We start from the raw sequence: 27,115 nt of genomic DNA on the forward strand, positions 1-27,115 counted from the left end.
CTTATTACTTATAATAATATAATATATTTACTTACAAAAAGTTGCTTCCATGATAATGACACATGAATAGTGTGAGGAGATGAGAATGTGGTGGCCTCCCAAGTTATCCTCCAAACTTTGAAAACAAGCTAAACAATAAACTGGCATTACAAATAATACTTTGTTGTATTATCTTAAAAATAGAAACAAAATCAAATAAATAACTACTCTATTTTCACATTTAAATTTTCAAGATTGAAAAAGGCAATAAGGGACATTTATTCTCCAACATTTGTATGTAATAGAAATCTGATCATCAGCAGAATATCGGAAACGCTGATTAATGAATTACCACATTTTCCGTGATGTAGGCTACGCTAGGGGGGAAATAATTAAACTGTTAAACTTTTTTCTGCTGTAATTATATACACCAAACATTTCCCAACACAAATGATTACGCAAACAGCGCCTCAGATATATTTGACTCATCTTTACTCTTCCCTAAAACGTTTATCTTCCAGTAAAACCAGTGCGAGTCATCCATGATGCGAGTCAGTTCCCTTGAAGCCCCGCTCTCCTTGACTGTGAGAGTGTCGGGTGTCCAATGGCAACGCACCGTACGTGATGTCGTCACGAGCCGCCGCGCCGGACTGACGTACGCTGCGTGCGCGGCTGCTCGCACAGCTTTCGTTTACACAGCAGCACCTCCAGATTTTGAGTGAGAGGCACCGCTTCAGCCACAGCGGCACTAACCCGGACAGAAGCCGACCACGGAGGACTTCTCCCCGGCGATTTCTACTCAGACAGACCGGCGGATAAGTGGACGATTTCAGAAAGAGTCGAGTTTAGATAAACTGCCACGATGTGTGGGGACTTTACTAGCAGCTACTTTGATGCCTCGCCGCTCTGCTAACAAGCTAACTCAATGTTTATAGACACTAGCCAGGTAGTTAGCCTGTTAGCCCGCTAGATCAACTCCACTCATTTGATTGTTAACATGTCCCAAATCGAGGCACCGTCACTTTATCAGAAATTACAGCTTTGATTTGACCACACCGTGTGTAAGAATGGCTAGTCCTACACACTGGGGCTATTTGTCTGTACGGACAATAGTTTACTCTCCGGGGCAGTCTGTTGCATATTCAAGTTTGGACTAGTTTCGTTGTATGTTAGTGGTTAGTTTAAAGGGTCAAGCGAGTCAGATGTTACGGCCAGAGTAAATTAGAAGCAGGAAAGCAGTTGGCGATCCAGATTTGAGGTGCGCTATGTTGTAACTCCCAGAAGTAGCATTTTCAAGTTCAGTCCGTACAACTATTGACGAGGAGACGAGGTGGATGAGCAGTAAAAGTCGCCCACATGCGCTGGCTCAGTTCCCGGACTGGTGAAAGGTTTTTGAAGCAGAAGGTGGGAGACGTGAGCTTGCAGCCCGGGGGAAGATGGCGGAGAGATCCCATCACACCAGGAGCTGAGACCAAAACTTGCAGACTCCACGGATTTATCACGGCACATCTGCGCCCAGTTTGTTGGACACATGCAGGCCAAAAAACGCTACCTATTCCTGCTCTCCACTGGTACGTGTCTCATTCTGCTCTTTTGTCTGGGAGGCTTGCAAGTCCCCGTGTTGTCCAGGCGGGGTCACGGCAGGCGTGATGACCGCAGCCTCTCGGGGTCTCACCCGGGGCAGCGGTGGCGGCGCTTCCTGGGGCCTCTCCAGACTTTTAGCTCGTGGCAGCCGGAGCGCAACGACGACTACAATGGACACATGTCTCCAAGGCAAAAGAGAGACGCGAACCTGGGCGTTTACACGGACAAGCGCTGCAGAATAGACTCCTGCTTCGACTTCTCCCTGTGCAAGAAGAATGGCTTTAAAGTGTATGTCTACCCCATGCAGAAAGGGGAGAAGATGTCAGAGAGTTATCAGAACATTTTATCATCCATTGAAGGGTCCAGGTTCTACACAGCAGACCCGTCACAGGCCTGTCTGTTTGTCCTGAGTTTGGACACTCTGGACAGGGACCAGCTCTCGCCCCAGTATGTCCACAACCTGCGGGCTAAAGTTCAAAGCCTTCCTCTGTGGAATGAAGGCAGGAACCACATTATTTTTAACTTGTACTCCGGCACATGGCCAGACTACACGGAGGACCTAGGCTTTGACATAGGCTATGCCATGTTGGCTAAAGCCAGCATCAGCACTGAAAACTTTAGGCCTAATTTTGACGTTTCTATCCCCCTTTTCTCCAAAGACCACCCAAGGACAGGTGGGGACAGGGGCTACCTTAAACACAACACTATCCCCCCTTTCAGAAAGTACATGCTCGTTTTTAAGGGCAAGAGGTATTTGACCGGAATCGGCTCAGACACTAGGAACGCTTTATATCATGTGCATAACTCTGAGGATGTGGTGCTGCTCACAACGTGTAAACATGGAAAAGACTGGCAGAAGCACAAGGACGGCCGCTGTGACAAAGACAATTCAGAATATGACAAGTAAGTGCTTCATTCTACTTCCCACTGCTGCTCTGATCAACTCAACACTTTTGCTTTGTACTAATTACTGAATATGAATAATTTATAATGCAATGTTTTTTTAAGTTAAAATTGTGCTACTCCTTTACTTTTTTTGCACATCTCTCTATATTCTTTGCCACTTAGTTGTCAAAACCATAAAAACACATTTTTATGGTTGTTATTTTTGCAGATGTCTTTATCTTTGATGTTAGTGGTGTTGATTTTTAGCTTCACAAGGATGGGGCTTCAAGATAAGAGCACTTCTAAATGTGGTTGAGTTGCAAGAGTGCTGTGTTGTTTCTGTTCATATTCCTTTTCATCTTGTGAAAAGATTTCAAAATGCACTAAGCTATGTTTGTTTTTAAAATGTCAGCACCATCATGTGTAGTATAACTCAAGAGGAACTGGGTTGTTACACGCGTTTGCAGGATTGGAATAATCACTTGGTCTAATTTGAATCTCTATGTAGTGAACTGAACACATTTCTCTTACATCTACTCCCATCTTCAGACTGTCCCAATTTTCCAATTTATTCATACTGTAAATTAAGCTACTGTAAATCAGCAGCCAGCAGATGAGCAGAAATCGTATTAGAGCAGTCCTAGATACAGACAACAATGCACAAATATAAAACTTTGTGAGCTGTGGTATTTATGTCAGGCTGTCATGTGCTGTTACTGCTGGCGGTATGGCGCGGTGCGGGCTGTTCTGCTGTGGCTCTTTGGGACGGATTAACTGGGACAAAGCTGGTGCCAGAAAGGGGAAGCCACTGTGTCCCGTTTGTGCAGCCATTTCCCACACAAATTCCAAATGCCTCAACTCGTGTCCCTCTTGACCTCTCCAAAATGTCTGGTGACTTATGCGCCTCTCTTTATGGCATCTGTTCTTGTTTGTTTTTACTTTACCATAAAAGATGGAAAGTCTTCTGTAAAACTTACTATTGAATAATTGTACTTCTAAACTTGTGGTAAGCAACATAAATACTCAAGGCAGGACAGAAAAAACACGTGTAAGTCTATTACAAAGAGTGAATTTTATACATCTCACGATTCCTACTCTGGAATTTTTCATTTTTTACACGCCTGTAATGGCACCATGTTTCCGAGATAAAAAGTGAGTCCTCGAAAGGCTCATGTTTGCCTGTTTTTGTAGGTAGAGTAGGTATCATGTTGGTGCTTCATTAGTTGCATTCTTTAATTCAGTCAGAAGACATGAAGCTCTTATCTTTTAGAGCCAGCTTGTGTCTGCTGCCAACTTGTGCAAGGCACTGATATGAGTTCACACGATGAGATGAGTGGCACTGGAGCCATATCCTAAAGGAAAAGTTAATCCTCCTGTCATTAAGTAGTGTTGTGGAAGCAGGTTTTTGGATATGTTTTCACTGCAAAAGAACACAGTTTCTCAGTCAATTGGATTTAGCTCAATCCACACTCATGCCAGAGATTTACGATTAAATTGCCAACTAAAGAAATTCCTGGTCAACTAAAGCCGTATGCATCGACGAGCCCAACTGAAGGGGGTAGAACACAGTGATCTACCTGCGACTGGGCTAAATTAGATGTGTTTTAATCCAAAATGAAAGGTTCTATCTCTTAAGATCAACAGATGTTGATTACAAATTTCCTTAGTTATAATGAGTTAGGTTTTGTGATGTTGCTATGGCTTGTCTTACTGGAATAATTTAAACTGTGGTTAATTTGTCTGAACTAAATAATCTAATGCTGAATGGCTTCCATGAGCTAATTGTACCCAGATCTGGCGTGTGTCTTCTTGGGGCTGGTCCCCAGAAGCCCATGGCAGTGAAGTTAGTGGGACAGCAATAAAGAACCCAGTCGCCATGGAGATCAATGTTTGCTTTAGGTTCAAGTCCGATATTTAAACTGTGTCTGACTTGTTCTGGACTGTAAAGAAGACAGTCTTTGTGTCTTGCAGCATTGATATTAGACTGAATCATTTGCTCTCTGGCCTGATCTCCAGTTTGTGGGGCAGATACATCAGAGTCTTGGCTCTGGTCCATCTGTAAAGTGTGTTAACTCTATTGCTTGTTAAAGCACAATGCATACTCCTTTGAAAAGGGAGAGGACATAGTTTAGAAACCTTCTGTGTGGCGAGTTTCCTAAATGCTGTAAAATCACTTTTTTGACTGCGCAGCCGGATCATACAGCTCTGGTCAGACTCAGACAGTGCAGTCTATGGTCTAAATGAGTGGAAGTAATCGTTTATGTGCTGTGGCTATGGCCCTTTGTGCAACAAATCCCTCTTATCCTCTTTTACTGACAACAAGGAAGTTGTGACAGACTCGATGTAGCCTCATCATAATAACCATGTAACAGTCATGTCATCTGTGCGTAATAGTTTAGGCTTTATGTCCAGATGTTAGCCCGTACCCCTTTAATGTACTGTTACTGTTTTACATTGTTTGTATTTGAATTATATTAAGGACTATAAAAGGCCCTTCAAGAAAAGTAATGGTAAAAAATGTTTACATTTGTTTAGACCAAGTTGAAGAAAAATTGATTTTAAGACGCTAAATACTAAACTTGGTGTTCATTGTAATGTATTCAAACACTAGAGTCATACAGCAGTTTATTCTGTTTTCACAGCGTTTTGTTAGCCTAATGCTAACAAAACTATGAACTTTTAATATCCACCGGCTGCAACACAATGTTGGATTTCCATGGTGATGGCCGTTTTTGGATATTCCACCCGGAATTAGCCAGCGAACTCATTCTAATTTCTATAAGACAAACCTGGATATTTCCGTTTGCTGAACAATATTAAATATTGCTATTAAGCAACTGAATGAAGTCAACAATGGCACATGAATGCAACAGAATGAGAAAAGTTTTATTGCTATTGTCATTGAACACAGTTCACTAACATAGGAACTTGTTTCGGTATTAATGTGCAACATAAAACAAGAATATGATGATGAAGATGATGATGATAGCAACGTCTATAGAATCAAATAAGGCATGCATGAATTAAGAATTTACTAAAATAATATAAAAAATAATTTTGTCTCATTATGTAAATGGAATTAAATGTAGCCTGGGGCGCTAATGCCCTTTCTACTTTCTGTTTAAATATATTTATTTTTTGCCACTTTAAGATCACTTAAGTCGCTTGAATTACTATTATCTAGTCTCTGAAGAGGAAGACATTTGACGGTGGTGGAGTGGTTAAGGCACAGCACACGTATCGGAGCCAGGCTCCCAAGTGCAGCCGGCCGCTGTGTCGCGAGTTTGATTCCTGACTCCGACTATTTACTGCATGTCCTCCCTTCTCTCTCCCTCATTTCACTCTACTCTCCTGTCAATAGAGCCTACGGGCACAAAATCTTTAATAGATAAATAAATAGTCCCTCAGTTTAGCAGAGTTTAGTGTTTTGCACATTGATTTGAAAGACTTTAGTTTTCACTCAAAACTGGGCGAGAGAGGACATGGTTCCAGACATTCTTTGTGAAGTATTATGAAGTGTTGTCTTTTTTTGCCAGGCAGTGGCTTCTGAATTGTGCAGAGCTTTTTAACCTTTTATACCAAGCAAACGGCAGAAATGGCTACGTTTGCTTGTCTCTCTTAACAGGCCGGTCTGTCAACGTTTTGCTTTGCTGTCATCGCGGTTCACACGTCTGCCCTCCTCCACTGTGAACAAGCATGCAACATTGCAAAAAAAGAGGAGAAAAGCTACAGCAGGAGGCGAGGCGGGTCAGAGGCAATTTTAACCTCAAACTGAAAACCCTCTCACAGCTTGTTTCCAATTAAGAAGCCCTGCCAAGCGAGAGAGTACAAGAAAGATGGAGCAGGGATAAACTCGCAGAGCTACTTGGACAGAGCGAGTGCAGAACCTCAGGAAAGATTCATCCAGCGACTGTGAGAAAGAGAGGGAAAGTTGAATAGAGGAGTAAAGGATGCATGCAGCAGGAGGTGAGAGCAGTGGCAGGGCTGGCGTTGGTCTGCTAGGGGTATTTATAGACTTGCAGCCGGGTTTTAATCCTCGGTATTGGCCAAAGCCCCTGGCAAAGGGCTGCGAGCCAGGTTGATGCAGGCTTCAGAGCTTGGGGGGGAAAAACGATAATCGCTGGGGGAGGATTCTTGTTCCTGCAGCAGTTATAAACTTTTGGTGACTGAATGTGGCTCTCTATAGTCTTATTTTGAATTGCTCTTAATGGCATCTTGTTAGTTGAAAGAAGCAGGACACATGTGGCCACTGATTGTACTGGTGCTGCCCGGTGGTCGAGTGGTCAAGGCGGCAGCACACATGCCAGGCTCCATGTGCAACCCGCCGCAGTGTCGGGAGTCTGAATCTCAGCTCCGACAGCATAGTGCATGTCCTCCCTTCTCTCTCATCCGCATTTCACACTGAGCTGTCCTGTCTAATAAAGCCTACGGGCCTAAAAATAATAAAAAAACAACATTGGATTGACTTCCTCTCTAATGGCCCTCCTCGTTGCCATTCTCTCCTCACCACTTAACTGTTACCACAGGCCAAGCTGGAAGCAGCTGAATGATATAGGGTACACCACAAAACCACTGATGATGTGTTTACTCATCGTCAACGCAGACCTACAGTTGACATTTACATGACCACAGAGGTTTCTGTTGCTTGGCTAGTGTGCCCTTGTTGTGTTGCAGTTCTGCACTTATATCCTAGGTTTTTATACAATACAATATATAAACTGGGATGTTAGCTTGAGCAGCTCTCTACATACATAAGGTCTGATTTATTTTATATTTTTATTAATTATGACCTATTGCAATTGATTCGATGGATGTTTTAAGGATACACTTTATAAAATGTACAGACGGATTAATGCCTCAATATTTGGAACACCACCATATTTTTCTGTGCAGTAGTCGACACACCCTCCTCTGTTTTTGATACAATATAACAAAAAGGAATTCTAAAGGAATTATTATGGCCTATTACAGAAGCCATTTTTAAAATGTGTTTACTTATATCTTAAGTCAGTTGGATATTAACACTTTGGATGAATCAAGAAAAAATTGATGCCCTTTCGTCAATAGTCTTAAAAATATGACTAAATTTGATGAATAACGCTGATTTATTTTGAGTCAATGGAAATAGTTGACATTTTTGTATCGTTTCAGGATGTTGAGTACCCTCACATAACCATGATTCTTGTCAGTCGGCTCATTCCAGTTGGCAAATTAAAATCTAGTGTAATTCTTGACAAATATGTGTGTTATAACCAGTTGAGGCTACAAAGATGTTAAAGTGGTTACACTATATAGAGGCAAGATATCGCTCTATAAAGGCTGAGGCTTCATTGGGATGTTGAGTGACCAAGCGTAATCCAGTTGACAAACACGGCACAAAGTATTTAATACATACATAATGACTAACACAAGTTTGTCTTTATTGACAAGTTATTTTTGGATGCCATTTTCTTTCCACCAAAATATATTTTTTGTGCCTTTTTTATAAATTAAGTCAAAGTTTCAAATTTGAAAATCAGACAACACAAAAATGCCATCTATGTCATATAAATTGATTGATTATGCAAAAATCAATAATGTTATCAGGGTACTGGTTTGTCCACAGAGGGGATAATTGTTCAGTGTAAAAACTGCATTGCTCCTCCTGCCGTTTAAAATCGAGAGCAGATGATGATGATATCGTGGCAGTTTTGCTACCATGATATTGCCAATAAGTTATATCACAATATTGCACTTAACCATTATTTGTGGGAACACATCCCAAATTATGATACATATTGCAGCCCTATCGTGCATGTTTATAAAGTCCAGGTTGGTCATTAGTTTTCTGAACTTGTGAGTGGGAGGACTATAACGTGGCGTGTGCGCAAAGTGCTCAAGCTAACAAATCAAAAAGCTTGTAAGGGCTTATGTTTCTCTACACAATTGGAAGTGCAACCTTTTTGCATTTAACATCTCTGCACGACAAAATGCATTAGTATTCTGCACTAATCTGTCTCCATTCTCATTGTAATAAAAAGTGTTGACGCTAAATCACCCATATCTTTTATTAGAGCGAAGTGCTAAACTGGTCCTTGCTATTGCCAAGGGATCAGAGCGATTATGGTAAGTGATATATGGAAGCTCATATAGCAGTGAGTAGAGGCCGAAGCCTGCCTGCCATCCACAATCTTCTCTTGTCATTTGTGTCACTCTTTGGGTTTAACTTTATAGAGCTGGTCAATGCAGTTATTTGTAAAAACATTGGCCACAGAACTGGTTTTGACTGTAGCACCAGCAAAATATGATCACAGGAATCAATGGCTTTATGTGTAGGTGAATTCAGTCGTAAATAAATAAATATGGGCTGAAATGAAGGGCTATTTTAGTTTACTAGTTAGCAATACATTTTTTTCATTAGTCAAACTATTATTTCTGTTGTACATTTGATTTTAAAACACTTTTTCAACCAAATAAAAGTTGGTAAATAATAAAATAAAATGGTGACTGAAGGCTTCTAGGTGGAGATTATTTATGAATGTTTAAATTAATGTACACTTTATTGACCCCAAGGGAAATTTGACCCATCCCCATCCTTCAATGCTGCTGGGGCATCTGCTCAGGAGCAGTGCTTGTTGCAGTGTAGTGCTGGGGGACCCCTCTCCAGATCTTGAGTTAGGCTTGGTCACCATGGCTTATGGATTTTTACCTTTTGTGCATATTTTGGGTTGATGAGGGGAAACCGCCCTGAGGAAACCCATCCAGACATGAGCAGAAACAAGAGTGCTACCCTCCCAACCACCGTTGCATCCCTAAATACATTTTCAACATCTGCATTTGCCTAAACCAGGCATGTCCAAGCTATGGCCCGGGGGCCAAATGCGGCCCTCAGACCAATTTTTGTTGGCCCTCCGGCTTCCTGCCAAGTTGGTCCAAACAACAAAAAGTAGCACTTTTTACTGTAAAATTGGACAAATTCAAGCATTTTTATGTTATAACAAGTCTTATTAAAGGTGTGGATGCTCATCGAAACAATGTCAAATGCAAACCGTGGCTCTTAGTGAAGAAGGTTTGCACACCCCTGGCCTAAACTGAGCAGTTTAGTGTCTCCACATCATGGTTCTACTTGCAAATAGTTCTCCTTGCACAGTTCATCTTCCTGTTGTTCAGGGGTATTGTTTCCCAGAAGAGGCCTGTTTACTCTGCTCAATCCATTTATCAATCCCTCTATAATTCTTTCGTTGTCGGGACAGAAAGCCAGGGCCAGGAACGGGTCAGGCTTTTGCAAATCTATGCTTCTGTGCTCATCATTTATTCATAAACATTTCTTGATTTTTTTTCTTTTTTTCTTTTCTTATAGTCTCTTCTGGGTTCCTGTCTCAAAGGAGTGATATACCTTTTGTGCTTGCTGGTTATGGTTTAGTGGATGGAGGAATAAAAACAAAATACATTTTAGATTCATTAGATCCAACAATGGTGATTTATTAAATGCATCATCAGAATTAAAGATGCATACAAACCCATCTTAATTAATTTAGTCTCAACTAGTACATTAAGTCATACATGGTGCCTTCATTGTTATCTCATTAATTACTGGTACAAAAAATGTGTAACGTCCTTCTTTGGAAACACGGATATATTTGTGGGACATCTTTATCTGAGCTTGTTCTCGTCTCCAGAAGCTCAGCGCAGTTGCTTGCTTGGCACAAGAGTTTTCTGAATTATTATTTTTCATGTACCATAGAATGTTCTGAGAGCGACATGAAGAATTAAGCAGCACTCTAAAACCTGTGCCAGCCAAATCCTGCTGCTTTAATCCCCGTGGTCCCAGAAGCAACATGCCCATCTGCATTCACTCTACAGGCAGTACGTCGCTGCATGTTTTAACCATTTTATACTTCTTTCATTGCTTGACTGATATGTATAAGATTGTTTCCGACATGAGTCAACAAATGCCCCTGGATTCTCTGGGAAGGACTGTATGCGATGCTTTGTTAATGTTCCATTTTTTGGCAGCTCTGAAATATTACCAGCCACCATGTTGCGGGGCTTGGCTGGTAGTGACTTGGATCATCAGATAAAGCTGGCATACATTCACACAGGCAGATATTTTATCGCACCCTGTCCTCTTTGGACTCCAATTTGTCTGATAAGGAGTGTAACCAGCAATGTGAACCGACACGACTTGTGATGAAGTACTTTTGTGCGAACACAACAATGTTTTTTTTTTTATAATGCGATATTTTACCAAGTGTTAGTTTTCAACCGTTTTGTCTAGCTTTTGCAGTCTGTGCCATTTTCCTCTGTGAATATGCGACTTCCCCTTGTGAGGTCACAACCAGAGGGCAAGGCAGGAAGTGTAGTCTTTGATCTTTCCCGCTGTTCAAACTAATTACCTGCCTACAGCGGTAACCACTGCTGGCTGAGGAATTCATTAACAGACGATAAAGCTTTGTTCTGGCCCATACACAAGAATTCAGCTCATCAAGACCAAATGGCCATTAAAGGCTCTCACTGTTCAACACTTTTTAAATTGTGCCGTGACAAGACATTACTTGTGCTTGCTTTTTGACTTCGCTCTTTTTCACTTACATATCCTACATTTTAACGTTGCCTTTGCAAGTATGGCCTGGCTCGTTGGTTTTTATTTCTGAGAAAAAATTTATAAATGATTCACCAAATCCTGTATAATTTTAGTCCTCATACTGATTAAACGATCTGTGGTGTAATATTCAGGTAATGTAATGGGCTGAATGGGATTCTAGATTGTAAGTATCACACTAGCGTCCGTATAAAGTTCCACTCGGGCCTCAAGATTTTGGCGACTCAATACTTCACTCAAAGGAAACTCTTTAACAATATTCATCGCAACACGATACAAAAAAGGAATTCCTCCCTCATCCCTTGCGTTTACAAGGATTGCCAAGTGCCACAAATTTCTCCTAGTTGCTGCAATTTAGCGTTTCCTCTGGGATGCACTGCAGTGTTTTTCCCTTTCCCCATCATCATTAGTCCCGCCACCACCCTATAATCTCTCTTTCTGTCACTGAGGCAATGGGGCTTCTCTCTCCTCTGTGGTCCTGTAATTGTGAGGTAATCATCTTCTCCCTCTTGAGAGCTAAGAGATCTGTGTTTACACTTGGATTTTTTTTTTGGGCAGCTCAACTTGGCGAGACGCTAATTTACTCTCTCTGCACAATCAAGCCACTCTTCTCATTACTTCTCACTGACTCACACTTGCAGCCATTGGTTTCCCAGTTCATTTTATTTGGTGGTTGTCATCTGATGAAGTACACTTGAAAGGAAATGCTATGTTCTGTTTTGAACAGTAAGGATAGAGGACTTGTCTGTCTGGTTATGAATTGATTTTCTTCTTGTGATGGAAGTTATTTCCATTGATCTGTATCTTCTTCCTACTTAGAGGTCCAAGACGTGTCAAAATGAAAAAAAAATATATAGTTTTGTAGATATGCTAAATTGTTATATTGACCCAACACCATAAATAAAAAGGAGATGATTAAAAATAGATACGGAGACTGATTGTGTGTAATGTGCCAAACAAGGGTATAATGTGGTATTTTTTTAAGTTTTGTGTTCAATTTTAGTTTTCTGTGCGTGTCTTGAAGCTCAATAGCAACATTCCTGGGGTGTGATTTAGCACATTTCTGATGGATATATTGTCAACAGGATGATCATAAAAATATTGAGTTATTATTTTTTGTGCCCACGCCCACTGGGTCTCACTGCTCAGCTGTCATGGTTATCCCTTCACAAATTGTCGCAAATCACACACAAATACAAAATGCCCCATAACAGATTTCTCACTCCAGACAGATCCCTGGCCTCAGCAAAACGGTTTTATCTAAATCCCACTTCTGGCTTGATGGATATTGGATCAGATCAGCCACAGCCCCAAGTCTATATGATGGTGCATTGATAGGGAAACTGGGCTGATAACATCCTATATACTCAGCTCTGAGAAAGATGTTACAAAGTGTCTTTCTTGCTGTCACAGCTATTGCCATGGTTGCCATGCCATTTAAGGGTAGTGGCTGTCAGCAAGCTGACAGGGTTTTTTCTTTCACTGAAAAACAGATTGACATTTAGAAAGGCTCCCCACATGTGGTTATATTCACACAGGCATACACAAGCTATTCAGTTTATTTGGCCCTGGTCTGATTACATTTCTATGTCCTCTGCTCCCGGTTTCATCACACTTTACTTGTGTTTTGTCCTCTTTTCCGACACGATTGCCCCAGCCATTCATCACCCTCTCGGCGGCAAACCCCAACCTTTTGTCATTCAATCCGCTCCATCACTATCAGCCTCCATCCTTTATATCTCCTCCTCCATCCATCCCTGCTTGGCCCATGAACACAGACATTCCTGACCTGGCCTTATCTCCCATGCGACGAGCTGCTGTAGCTGCAAAGTCATTCTGACAGCATTCCACCTAGCTCAGGGATCCTGAGACTAATCTGCTCAACTTCCACCTTTGTAAGAAGAGGAAACACTTACCAGGAACCAATTGTGTCTTTGTGTAGACAAATAGTCTCACCTAAACTCTATCATTTGACATTTTTATTTTCCCTGACAGCAAAAGTCACACAGGGTATTTCTGTGTTAATGACGGACCCATTAACAGCAGTGATTTTCATTATCGCCCAGACTCCCTTGTTCTGCCGTGCAGCATGCAGTGACTACTTCAAAGCATCTTCCTCATCTTCACCTCATCAGCCTGATGGATTGCTGATTAAAAGCCAGGCACCTTATTCGCTAGACACGATCAGGTCTCCATTTCCATCTGGATTTCAACAACACTTGCGGTGACAACTCTCTAACCGTAAGAGAAAAGATTTGAGTTTGCAACTGTCAATCAAAGCAACCCAAATTAAACTCCGGAAGATTTTTTAAAAGAAAATTAATGAGGAAAATTAAAAGGGTCATGCTGGACTGGGCTGGAGTTGGAAACCTGGAGCATGTGTAAATGTTTCATGCAGCAGTCTTTGAACTCGTTAATCAGAGGAAAATGAGCGAGGCCTGTAGGCGCCCACAGGAGAGCAACTCTAAATGCCTTTTCAAGAAGACATGTTGGTTGTCTCACTCTTTGCTCCATTGGCTTCAAATTGGCTTGTAGTGTTTTTAAACCCCATTAAGTGCGCTGCTGCAATGTGTATCCAAACAATGCAAATGAACACTGGTCCACATTTTGTATATTGGCCACAGGGGGCACAGGCCATAAAATGTAGACTTTGCGAAGGAGCCTTGTGGTTCTTTCAGACGTTAAATTATTAAAAAGGGTCATGCTCTTTGATAAAATACTATGTCAGCGATTAGCATTTTGCACAAAAACTGATTTATTTCACACCCAAAATGTCAGGGTTACCATTAACCATGTTTCAACCTTCGACTTCAGAGATTCTAATTTGACTTCATATACATTTAAATACCAGGTGTGAAGAGGCAGACTTTACATGTAAATATTCGGGGAGACTGGATTGTTGTGGTAATGCTTAAGATGGGCTACTGTCTAGAGAAGCTGCAGTTGTCAGGTCTACAATGTGCTTTCTTCTGGATAATTATGTAACTGGAACTTGAATTATGAACATGGATTATGGGATGAAAGACATTGCCGATTTCCACTATTTCATTTTTCTTTTTATTTATTTTCAAGATCTGTGACTATTGAAAAACAAGTCTTAATTAGCATTATCACTTGAAAAAAAGGATTCAAATGGGATGCAGTAAAGGAAATATTTTCACATTCTTCATATAATTTATTTAACTCTGAAAGCAATTTTCGGTGTGTAGATGACAATTAACTTGATATAAAATGGAATGGAATGTTTTATCTTGGGACAAATGATTAGTTTGCCTACTGTTACCGATTACAATCAAGTTTGGCAGTGCTTGACGCTTCACAGATGTGTATTACGATCAGCGCCACAGTCTGTGTGCATTGTGTGTGACATTCTTCTTGTCATGGGTGGCTCGGGCTGCAGGGCTGGGATACTGTGTGTGGTTGTCAACGGATGTTCTTTTCCCCTTCTCTTTTCGCTTTTCTCATCTGATGCCGCTCACTTTCACTCGGTTTCTTTCACACACAAATTCCTCTGGCTTGAACTCATAGTCTTGGCAACTGCCGACGGCCCATCAACTTGGCTCAAGTGCGACAGAAAAGTGGAAGCAGAAAATATAATTTGAAGTCAGAATGGAATAAGAGTCGATTGGGAGACTGGCATTGTAGCTCTCATTTCAGGCTTTGAAGTTTATCTCTGGGAGTTCTTTGATACTAAGGCTACTCCCAGATGCAATGGATGTTGCCTGTTTGTCTCTGAAGGGAATATTTATCTAGTTGAAGCTAGACTTGCCTGGGAATATTAAGAATATACATAAAATAATTAATATGGTTGTGCAATTACAGCACTAGGTAAGCTTGTCTCCTTCAAATGATCATTGCTTTTGCCACCAGTGCAAGTTACGGGTAGAGATAGATTTTGATATAGGCAGGCCATAGGCTATAATATGATATTTCATTATTAGAGTAACAGTGACAGTCTCTCCTCTTCAGACTCTGTATCAGACACAGTCTGTTCTCCTTCTTTAAACCTCTCACAATAAAGTTATTTGCAGTAAACATGTCTAAGGGGGTAGACATGTTTAAAACATTTAAAATCTGTAACTTTGTCATTTCTGGTTCATATGGCTCAGAATAAAGACTGGCTTTAAGTTTATAGTCTGTTCTGTTAGAATATAGCATCCTCTGTCCACGGAGCTGTTGTTTTCTTGTTTTTTGTCCCGTTTCTGAAATGACGGCAGAGATAACTTTCATTACCGAGGCGTAACATCGGACTGATATCGGTGGTTTTGGACTGAAACCGATGTTACGCATTAACGTGAATATGTGACAAGGTTATACACCTATAACTTAAGGGTTTCCGCTTCAGTTTATTGGTGATACTGTGACAACTTTTGCAATTATTCACAAGATATGATTTGTTTTGAATTGTTAATAGTTAGCACAAGTCTAGTTTTTCATCACTGAAACTCATGAATTGGGACCAAAGACATTAGACTGCCTGTTTGTCATTCTGACATGTCGTTAGCGGCTGATTTGAAAGCTTCCTGCATTTGTGGCGGTGTCTGCGTGCTGTAGTAAATGTGTGTGGTCTCTTTTGCGTGTTATGGGAAACAAACACTTTTCTGTTCTGCTAAGTCTCTTTAGGCACTTGACAGTGGGAGACATGCTTTTCTTTTTCATGCCATCCCTTCTTGTTGCTAGGAGACATGTTGGTCTTTTTTCTTTTTTCGACCCAGCTCAAATCTGTTATTTCTTCTCGGTGAATGATTGTTTATTCAAATATTAACAGCTTAAACACAGTATATGCACCTATTTCAGTTGCTTCATTACACTCTCCATTTTACAAGCCAGTTTCGAATGGCCTTGTGTTATTGATCTCTGAAACAGGGCTAGACAGTTCAATTATTCATGCCTCTTGTCCTGTTGAACTTGTGATGCTGCACTGGTTTTCTTCAGGTCGTGCACATTCGCTGTGTGTAGGTAGAAGAAAGTACATGTAGAGTCTTTGATCATGTTAGTGAGAAAAACGGTGGAGCTTCCAGTAAACAACAAGTAACAGCAGTTTGTTCTCTCCAGTGGTGTCTGTCCCTGAAAAGAAAACACTTCTACACGTGAATATGAACATTTCAGATCACAGAAATGATTTAAAACTCACAAAATTGAAGAAATCCAACATTGCCTACATTTTGAGGAACGATTTACACATTGATTTGTCGAAGAGTTATAACATAACCTCTTACTTGTACAAATACCTACTTACTGTAAATTAATTGAGCAAATCTTGCCCCATAGTAGTTTGGTGACATTTTATCTGGATTTTGAATTTGTCCAGCCTCCTTCCTGGTGAAGCAATTTTCCTTTATCTAGGTATAGAGTTGAACACAGACAATTTTAAGGCCTATATGACACTTTTAGTTTTATGACTGAAAACCCCAAACATCTCTGACTTGCAGAGCACACACGGCTCCTCCCACAGACAGACATATGGAGAAAGGAGCACTGGAGGTATGCATGCAGAGGAACATCTGGTCTTTTCTGCATTTGCGCTGACAGAAAATGTGATGGATGGTACATTAACACCCGGCTAAACCCAGAAATGGACCCGTAGTGCTCATTTTTATAGGCTCGCAAAACTGTTAGAGACTACAGTGATTATATGCCTCTGACGGGATTCTGTGTTTGTCATGCTACATTAAAAAAAAGACTTGATGCAGTCGAGATGATGAAACTGATTGGTTGAATGGTTTTTATAAAGCAGCTGTGACATTCTAAGAGCAGCTTCCTACCAACTATTGTCATTATGGCCTATCTATGACATTCGCTTTTTAGTGGCAGTAATTCCTATTTTGTGTTTTCAACTCAAATCTCACATTTTATCCCTCTTGATTTTCTATCAGGCTGTTGAATGTCACGGGTTAAGAGATGACCTCTCTTTAAATTTAAAATGACAGCTTGTATATTGCGTAGTTTATATCGATGCAAATGAAAAGAAGCGAGTTTAACATGTACCGTAGGGCCCCACGATCACCATAAATGCAGTAATATCATCAGAAAAGTCCAAGCTACACACAGGCTTAGACATTCCTGTTTTAAATATGGTGTGAATGTTTTGGATAGAAACACATGCCTGCATATGCATGCCTGTCTAAACATCAATAGAACAACTGAAATAATTCCATATATTAACATTTCAAAGACGGATGTGAAATGCATAACAAGGTATGAGATGAAAGCAGTGTTTTGCACAGTTTTGCAAATACAGTTGGTATTGACATAAGAGGAATTCCAAGCAGCTTAATAATCCAGGGGAGTGCTGACTGAGGCCTAGATTGGACGCAAGGAACAAGGAGGAAACTAGAGATGCAAAGATGTGCAGGTGAGAGGGCAGCGGGTTTAAAGATCACACAGCAGTGGAAGAGCTGGGATTGAAACTACTAAAACCCACTTTTTCACTTTTTGGAGTTTTGTCATATTGCATTTGTTCTGCTTAAACTCACGCATTTGAGGATGTGCACTGTGACACTACAGCAAATTAGATGGCTATTGACTCATTATTTCCACCTTTCTTTGCAGGTATGACTACAGAGAAATGCTGTACAACTCCACGTTTTGTCTGGTTCCAAGAGGACGGCGACTAGGCTCCTTTCGATTCTTGGAGGCTTTGCAGGTGAGCCACAAATATGAATGGTCCTCCTTTCTTTTTTATTATTATTTTGGACCCGTAAGCTTTATTAGACATGACAGTTTTGCGTGAAATGGAGGTGAGAGAAGAGGAGACATTCAGACAATATTTGGAGCCTGTAATCCACCTCGTGATGCTGCGGAGGGCCCAGAGCCTGTCACATGTGCTGCCGGGGCTGCAAGGACTTGGAGCTTTTGGAGAAAAGGACTCAAATGATAGTGAACGTCTTTTTGTTGTTTGCAATAAACTTTGCTGAAGACACAATTTACTACTTGTCAAACTGCACATTTCCAGTGGAAATATTTGTGCACCAAAGCAGGTGTTGACTGATGCAAGAGGATCAAAGTGCGTTTGGCTTGAGTCAGGAGTTGCCCAAAGGCATGAAAGAGTCCACTCTGTGCCCTTTGCAAAAGTAACACAGAAACATAGGAACTCATGTGAGGTGAGCTTGAGTTTGTTGCCCTCATTCAAAGATTCTTAATGCAGTTTGTGTGATGCTGTTTATTTGAGGTCAGGGCTACAAGAGCAGGAGTTTGTAATATGATGTGCTGAAAGAGAATTGAGCTGCAGGGGTCTCGGGCTGATTGCTCTCTCAGAGCTGAGAGGTGGGAGCCATGTCAGGGTTTAGCACATTAGTGTCCTTGTAATGACAACTAGATTAGATGTGTGATGCCACTCTTACATTTGAGTATTTTAAAATTATGTTACTACTCCATGGGTGAAATGTTTTTTTTAAATATATGTGTTTCCCATAATATACTTCACTCAAATTACATACTCTTACTTTAATCAGTGTCTGATGGTGCTGTGCTTTTTATATTTGTTTTTATGAAGTGTCTAACTTTGAGAGCTAATCCCCAAGGTGCTGTAGAAATCGTGTACTTAATAAAACCATGTTGACGCGTGGAGGCGCTTAAATGGCCTGATTATGAAATGATCCTTACAGAGTGGTGACGGAAACCTTCTGAAATGAAACCCGCTCAGTGTATATACTGCCGTCTCCCATAGAGAGAGCACGATTACAAGTGTATGTTTGTCCTGTTTGAAAAATGAAATAAAATAAAGTGGAGACGTGACTCAAACAAAATGGTTCAGCTCTCACTCTACACATTTAGTGCTGTATGGGGTTTATTTCAAACAATCCATTTGATTTAAAGGCTTGTTTCTGTGTCATTTCTGAACAGGCGGCGTGTGTGCCAGTTATGCTAAGCAATGGCTGGGAGCTGCCCTTCTCAGAGATCATCGACTGGAACACAGCGGCTGTGTGGGGCGATGAGAGGCTGCTACTACAAGTAACCAAATCATACATTACCCCATACAATATACACTGTAAACCCACTATTTGTCCCTAATGATTCATAGGAGATTAAAAAATGTATTCAATAGAACATAAACATGATTACCAATGCTCGTTTCAGATCCCTTCCACCGTGCGCTCCATTCACCAGGACATGATCCTCTCCTTGAGGCAGCAGACCCAGTTCCTTTGGGAAGCGTACTTCAACTCTGTAGAGAAGATTGTGCTGACCACATTGGAGGTATACCTGTTTCACAACTCTAATGTATCCATTCACTTATCCTTCTATATCACCTTATTTTGTTTAGACAAAGTTGAAAGGGCCCTCTTTGTAGATAAAAACCATGTAAGCTAAAATTGTTAAATTCTCCTGTCATGTTTCTGACATGGTTTCCCCCATGTTTTACTGTCCATCATGTCAGAGGTTTGTCCTGTCAGAGTCCATTTATCTGTTTTCTTCTGATGAGAAGCCCAGGCACTAGACTTCTCTAACAACATGCACAGATGAGGAAGTATACGGTCTGTGTGGAAGACTTTTAACTCAACATGTTGTATCTTGTGATATATTATGCAGAGGTAAATGCTATATATAGATAGATAGATAGATATTTATTTTTTTTAAATAACCTATATAATTAATTACATTTGTTTCAATAAAACACAGAACAAATGTTAATATATTTAGTAGAGTAGCTGTCCAAATGATTAATGCAGTATAGATTTATATATTATTCCCCCGAAGGTTCAGATTTATTAGCCTTAATTAAAAAAAATCACTAAGAGTTATTGTGGTAATTCCTTTAATTGTTTAACCTCTCTTTCAAGGGTGACATTTTGATGGACACAACACTCTCCCACTGACAAATTAAATACATGTTTTAACCTCTCTGTAAAAAAATGTGTACATTCAATATTTATGCTGTTGTTTCTTGTAGCTCCAGAGGGAAACTTAAAATTGTGTCAGATCCTTTCTCAGATTGAGGGAAACAGAAAGAGAATCCACTGCTCTTCACATGTAAAGACTGTACTCTGGCACTTATTTAGTAGAAAGAACTAGAAAGAGATGTGATCATTATAACAAAATTACATCTACAATCAGTCTACAACTGATTTATTTACACAATATTGCGCTGAAAAATGATCTGCTGCACTTGGATGAGTTTACAGAGACTACCTGCGCCTGGCTATAAACTGGAAAAGGGATAAACTTAATAGTGTCTTGTGTTTTCTAAAAACCAATCACCTTCTACTTTCAGTCAAGAGCCCAGAGGTGATTTTAATGAGCTTGGCTTGACAGACATATAAGACATGCCAGAGTAATTTTATGTAGGTAATAATACAATTCAGCTGTAAAATATGTTTATTCCTCTCCATGGGATTTTAGACTCACTCCCTGACATAAAAGCAAATTGATGTTTATGTTCTCTGGGGTTTGATTAGCCTTGTCCTCATAGCTGTATTTGCAAAATTGGCATCACATTTCACACTTTGACTTCTAGAAAACTAATGATGCGTTCCTGGAGAGGGAATGAGCCTGTAGTCCACCGCCGCAATTTGTTCGGTGTTGTGCGTTTATCTCGCAGCGTTTATCCGGTATGATCTAAAGGAATTCATAAGCAATTCATTTCTGTCCATCCCTGTTTGTGAGCAGATCATCCAGGATCGAGTGCTGCGCCACTCTTCGAGGAGTTACCTGATGTGGAACAGTCTGCCTGGAGGCCTCTTCACCCTGCCACAGTACTCCACAGCCCTCAGAGACTTCCCCTTCTACTACGCTAAGCTGGGTCAGTTAATAAGCCTCACATACGCGGTTTGTGTCTACATGACGCGAGCGAATATTCAATCGGCCAGTGTTGAACTAATGGTGCACCTTGAGGTTAGATTTGATTTTTTTCCCGTTTGTGACACTGCTCAGGAACAGTGTGGCTGCAGTTGGTACAAATGTCGCAGTATATATATATATATTTAATAATTCATGGTACGTAGTGGAGACGTTCTGCCATGTGGTACTCAGGTTTTGTTAATTTGCTTGATATTCTGTATACTGTTGACATAGGGATTGAGTTTACTGGCACCTTTTTCCTTAACAAGCTTAATTAGATGCTGCATGCCAGGTAAAATTAGCTCCAAATAAACACGCACAAACTAGGAAGTGTTTACTGCCGTCACAGAGGCAGCAGTGTACTGAACCACAGCATGAGGAGGACAAATATTTCTTGACGGTATCTGTATCGCACACACTTGATTGATTCTCAACCGCGCGCATGTTCTTGTCGTTGCAGGTCTCAAACCGTACCCAAAGTTCACAGCCATCATCCACGTCGTGACCCCCCTCGTCTCACAGTCTCAGCCCGTCATGAAACTGCTCACGGCCGTAGCCAAGTCCCAGTATTGCGCCCAGGTAACCCCAAACTCAAACATCACCGCTCTTGAATCTGATACTCCTGAGATTACTGGATCTGGTTTAAATGACTCTTGCATTTTTAAATAAGACTGACTCAAGGTTCACTACCCTCGTCCTGTAGTCGGTAACATGTTTTCTTACTTACTGCACTAGGTGATTGTTCTGTGGAACTGCGACAAGCCTCTTCCTGCCAAACAGCGCTGGCCTGCCACAGCTGTCCCTGTCATTGTTATCGAAGGAGAGAGCAAGGTACATTCAAGCTTCTATTGTATGTTGCATTTGCTGAAAAATCACACAGTACTGACAAATGGATTGGTTTCATTTGTCAGCGTACCTTTTTAAAAAAAAATGCATATCGCAGACAAGTCTAAAGAGACGAGTAATAAAATGCTGCTGAATACATTCAAGTTTGCCCTGTCATTTTAAAATGCACTTAGACGAGTACAGAAGCACACTTAAAAAGCACTTTGAGTAATAGACACAAAATGGTGGCAGCGGGGTCCATCAGGAAGGACAGCTACACCTCTGTGAAGTCTTGCACTACTGATGCTCATCGGTAAAATGCACCGCTTCTGCCGTCATTGATGTTGTGTCTGCTTGTAAATTTAGCTGACTGTGCTGTTAACATCGAGGGAAAGGCCTCACGGTGCAAATAGACACAAAAAGACTGCCAACGCTGCTTGTCACACAGATGCAACCTGAATTTATTCATCCAAGCCCCGTTTTGACTCTGATATTTGATCTTGGCCGAGTGCTTTTTAAAAGAATGTGTCTGGCGCTGACAATGTTTTTGTGGTTTGGTGAATGCGCAGGTCATAAGCAGTCGTTTCCTCCCCTATGATACAATACCAACTGATGCAGTACTCAGCCTGGATGAAGATACTGTTCTCTCCACTACAGAGGTCAATAAATGATACTAAATAACGCCCTTAAACTGGTTATTTGTCTCATTTAACATGTTCTGTTTTCAAAACCAGGTGGACTTTGCCTTCACTGTGTGGCAGAGTTTCCCAGACCGCATAGTTGGCTACCCAGCACGCAGCCACTTCTGGGATAGCAACAAAGAACGCTGGGGCTACACTTCCAAGTGGACAAATGACTACTCTATGGTTCTGACTGGAGCTGCCATCTATCATAAGTATGTCTGCAATTTACATGCAGAAAATATTAAAGGAGACATATTATGCTAAATCAGTTTTAATGCTCTTTTAACCTCATTACAACTGCTTTTCCTCATCATTAGTTTACTCAAAGTAATCTTTTGATTGATTCATGCATGTTCAAATTAATCCTATATTGTCCTGCAACTGCTCATACAATTCCTGTTTTCACCTTGCCCCTATCCCCGCCCCCACTTTCCTGTACTTTGTTGCGATTATTTAAAAACGTACGACTGAATGAGGTGGGCCTTATCTGTTCTACAGTTTTAAACCGTTTAGAATGAACTGAATGTAAAATGATGACCTCATGTTATAGAGCGTAATAATGTTGTGTTTTCTCTAGGTACTATCACTACTTGTACACCTCATACCTACCTGCTAGCTTGAAGACCATGGTGGATCAGATGTCAAACTGTGAGGATATTCTGATGAATTTTCTGGTGTCATCAGTCACAAAGCTTCCACCCATTAAAGTCACTCAAAAGAAACAATATAAAGAGACGATGATGGGACAGGTATGACTCAACATTTATTATAAACACAATTAAGACAAACACCTTTTTCATTTACAATATTTTTCCCCCCGTTTGCTTTGTTCATTCAGACCTCCCGTGCGTCTCGGTGGGCAGACCCGGACCACTTTGCCCAGCGTCAGACCTGCATGAACAAGTTTGCCAACTGGTTTGGCACAATGCCGCTGGTCCACTCTCAGATGAGGCTAGACCCAGTCCTATTTAAAGATCAAGTGTCTATACTGAGGAAGAAATACAGAGACATCGAGAGACTATAACCCGCCGGAGCCCCCCTGCTCCATGGACTTTTTCAGGGCAGAGGGGCGGGCCGCTGAAATGCACAAACTTCTCATCACATTTGCTCGGATTCTAATCTAAATAAGGAAAGACAACAAACTAAAAATGAATGGCCGAATCGACGCACTGCTCTTCCAATGCCCCGTGCTTTGAATTGGAATTGAGAAAGGCTAGAACTGCTTGGACTTGATTATTCTGCGAACATAAACACAATGAAAGACACTGTACACTATGCACAGGTTTCTTAAAGTCTCGGTAGAAAAATATGATCACCGATGAACAATGAAGAGGATAACCCTATTTTGGATGTGATTAGCTATTTTTCTAAACCAAATGGCCAGCACTACCCTCCGTCTGTGTGGTTGTAAATAATGGAGGGCGGCACAGGGGAAAATCACAACCCTTTTACCACCAAACTGAGAAATTGTGTTAAATTGATTTTTGCAGTGCCTCAAGTCTCTCTTCTGGTGTAGGGAAGGTGGAGTCTTGCTGCTTAGAATTTCAATCTTTATTTTTATATAATTGATACATTTTGGATCTCGGGATTCTTCAGGTTTGCATTTACATCATCAAAGTAAAGATAATGTTATTCATCAATGCATTCACCCACCTGATAATACGATCATTGGAGTTTAATTGTTTTTATTAAGCTATGGGCAAAAATCTAAACAAAACTTTTTCAATCATTCAAAACAAAACTAGCCTCCAATATTAATTTACTGAACATAAACTATACAAACATGCAATTTTAAACAAAAAAAGTTTGAATGTATACATTTGCCCCAAACCACATGCTTTTGAGAGGATTGTCTTTTGGACATTTCATTTTTATAAGACCCAAACATATCATTCATAATTAGAACTAAATTAATTTCAATTCATATTTGATTAAATGCACAGCCCTAGTCTTTAAAATTGAACTAAGTTGATCTCCCTGAGCAAAAGGTTGAGCAGTTGCTGTCCTGAAGAATACAAAGGATCATTGAGTTGCCTTGTGTAAGGGAGGCTTGCCAGGTCTTGTGTAGAAATACCTTTTCAGATTGTGTAGGACAAGATTCTGAACAGAAATTGAAATGGAAAGTCATTATTTTCATGTCATACACAATGACCGGTTTGGCAGTGGCTAAAGCTGACATGTGCTTTACAGAGGCTAACAGTTCTCATTAGGAAACATTTGACAATGCGTCTGGCATTACAACAACTGCCTCAAACAAAGAAGAAGCTGTATTTTTGGATTCGATGTGAACTTTTTTGACAAGGTCGGTGTAGTATGTCAGTGAGTTTGTAATGACAGAGATGCCTCGTGACGTCAATGGATCTTAGTTTCAGAGGTTGTTCTACAATGGATTAATTTCAAGCCAGCGTGTAATGCCCAGTCTAAAATCCTACAATTACAAAATGACTAGGATTAGCAATGATAAGCAACATGTCACATAGTTATCGTCATATTTTATTTTACAGTCAAACTGACATTGGGATCTGCATTTGTTTTACTGTAACTTACTCTTGCATGTTTTATCAATAAGTGGAGAGTAACAGTAACTGAGAATGTTTGTATTTGATCATATTAATGTAACACTAACTACACTGCCCAGAGAGCCTTTTAATGAAGTTTCACACTTGTGAGATGTATTTTATTTTATTTTTATTGGCGACATTGCACCCTTTACTCAGTTTGCCAATACAGCCATTTGTTTTCTAATGTTGGAGAGGCTCAGTATTTCCATATTTATTTAGTTTCATGATCTGTTTTTTTTTAATGAATAACTAGAATGTAGGAACAGGAAGTTTGTTTGATGGATTATGGGAATTCAAAGCTATTGAGAGGAAATAAACACTCAACATAGTTCTGGAAGCAGTCAAGAAGATCAAGAAAACAGTCATAGATTCACAATGGCAAAATTAACTTGGTGCAATATTATTACATTTATTTTTCTTGTGTTGTTTCAGAGGGCAGGGGGTTAAGTGTTTGTGCCTTCAGAAGAAAACCTTGTGTGTTTTCTCTTGTTTCATATGGATTTTCTTCTTCTTTTTTTTTAACTTATAACTATTTTTATTTCTACACTGGAGACAAGTCTTATCACTACACAAATGTAACTGACATTCCTGACTTTCATAGTGGTGGATGCTCCTCTACTGCCTTTTACTGAACTTGTAACATCTGATGATCTTCCCGTTTGTGTCCAAGTTGAAGAGACGGTTAGATTTACACACAGGATTTATCAGACAACACGTTCCTTCACTGTACTACAGTTTTATAGCAGTGGAAAGTTAGAAGAAAAATCAATGTTTTGTTAAAGAGTTTTATAAGAAACGATACATCCAACAATAAAATGTGACATAAATTGAGTCCCAACTTTTTTGTGCAGAGATGACTCATTTTGTCCTGCTTCTAAACTAGCCTATCAAAATATACAGCCAAAGTACATAACTGCAAGCTTCCTTTGCGTGCGTATGAGTGTGTGATTCTTGCGCGATGCCAAGAAACTGCAGTGTTTACATAAATCTGTGTCGGAGTGATTGGTTTAGACACGCTGCATAAATAACAGCATCTATCTCGGATGATCCCAGGATGCATGAGAGCTGCCAACTCGGCTGGAGCCACCGCAACAGGAGAGATGCCCCCTCTCCCCTCTCCAAAAAGAGAAACACCCAACAGCCAAAGCAGCAAAGCAAATATGTGTGTGCTGCTATATGGAAATCTCCAGTGACAGCAGGATCATTTATCTGGTTTCGCCAAAACATATGGCCAATTATGATTTGAACAGTACATGATTTGTAAAGCGGGTCATTCGAATCTCTTTTTCTCTTGACTGTAATTGACATAGTTGTTACGATCTGTAAAGTCAGGTTAGATTTGTCAGCTCGGAGCTCTTCTCCGTGGACAGAGAAACAAAGCAGTCATTTTGCATATTCTCCCTTATCAATCATTTTACATGAGGCAAAATATGGAAAAAGGGCACTGTCCCGTTGGGATCAGTGCTCATGTCTCCACATTAGATTAACAGTAGATTAAAAATGCAAATGTTACGTTCGGGACCTGTTGTAAGTTTATGGGCTTGTTTGTGAGGGTGGAATTTATGGATTTACTTACAGGTCAGAGCTGTTGAGTGCATATTTTTTATAGGATTTTGTGCAATAAAAACCTGATTAAATAAATCAAATGACGTATGCTGTACATGGAAATGGGCCATATAATAACCTCTCCATGGAGAAGCATATAGTGTCCCAGAAAGGTTACATTGTTTACCATTACATTAAAAACAAATTAAAAATGAATGGGAGCAAATGCCCTTGTATTAAAAAAACAATAAAAATCTTGTTTGAGTTTTTTAAAATGCAAAAAAAAAAAAAGTTAGAATTTGCTCCAGGGGTCCGCTGTGTTTTAAAGAATAGAGGGGGCGTCCCACCGTGCTTTAGTTTGATGTTATTATATTATAAAAACATGCAGAATAAAAAGATAGCTGGTGATCTGTCAGTACTGTGCGTGTGAATAAACTTGAAGTAAAAGCTAGTTGATTCAGTCCAGCTGTCAATAATAATATGCTATGTGTTGGTATGTAGACTAATCAGGTGTTGAAGGTTAGTGACTCACTGTGGAAGCGCTTATAAAACAGCCTGGAAGTTGTTGGATTCTCCTTGTTTGTCTGATCTATCATTCCATAACAGCTGATGACAATCTGATTAAAATGATCCATGAAACAGATTGGGCTCAAAACTGTCATATGAGAACATAGCTATGGTGCATTGTGTGG

The 27,115-nt window shown here is 40.3% G+C and overlaps 1 protein-coding gene across 1 annotated transcript; it reads left to right on the forward strand.

Annotated features, from left to right (window-relative positions):
• The first annotated feature begins 685 nt into the window (after positions 1-685).
• Positions 686-25,709, forward strand: LOC140373544 (exostosin-1b-like). Its single transcript, XM_072460092.1, has 11 exons — positions 686-2,466; positions 17,582-17,675; positions 18,875-18,982; positions 19,109-19,228; positions 20,639-20,771; positions 21,270-21,388; positions 21,545-21,640; positions 22,204-22,293; positions 22,369-22,529; positions 22,895-23,066; positions 23,156-25,709. The coding sequence occupies exons 1-11, from the start codon at positions 1,511-1,513 to the stop codon at positions 23,339-23,341; spliced, it is 2,235 nt and encodes a 744-aa protein (XP_072316193.1). The 5' UTR covers positions 686-1,510; the 3' UTR covers positions 23,342-25,709.
• The last annotated feature ends 1,406 nt before the right edge of the window (positions 25,710-27,115 follow it).

Source organism: Eucyclogobius newberryi, unplaced genomic scaffold (genome assembly GCF_026437365.1).
Source record: "Eucyclogobius newberryi isolate DKJ021-1_F unplaced genomic scaffold, fEucNew1.0.hap1 SCAF_3, whole genome shotgun sequence".
Taxonomy (NCBI): domain Eukaryota; kingdom Metazoa; phylum Chordata; class Actinopteri; order Gobiiformes; family Gobiidae; genus Eucyclogobius; species Eucyclogobius newberryi.

What these genes read in the sequence shown, in the direction of transcription:
- LOC140373544 (XM_072460092.1), top strand. Translation starts at nt 1,511, where the DNA reads ATGCAGGCCAAAAAACGCTACCTATTCCTGCTCTCCACTGGTACGTGT. An exon ending in GACAATTCAGAATATGACAA is followed by an intron (nt 2,467 to 17,581) that starts GTAAGTGCTTCA and finishes CTTTCTTTGCAG; the next exon opens with GTATGACTACAGAGAAATGC. An exon ending in CTGTTCTCTCCACTACAGAG is followed by an intron (nt 22,294 to 22,368) that starts GTCAATAAATGA and finishes TTTCAAAACCAG; the next exon opens with GTGGACTTTGCCTTCACTGT.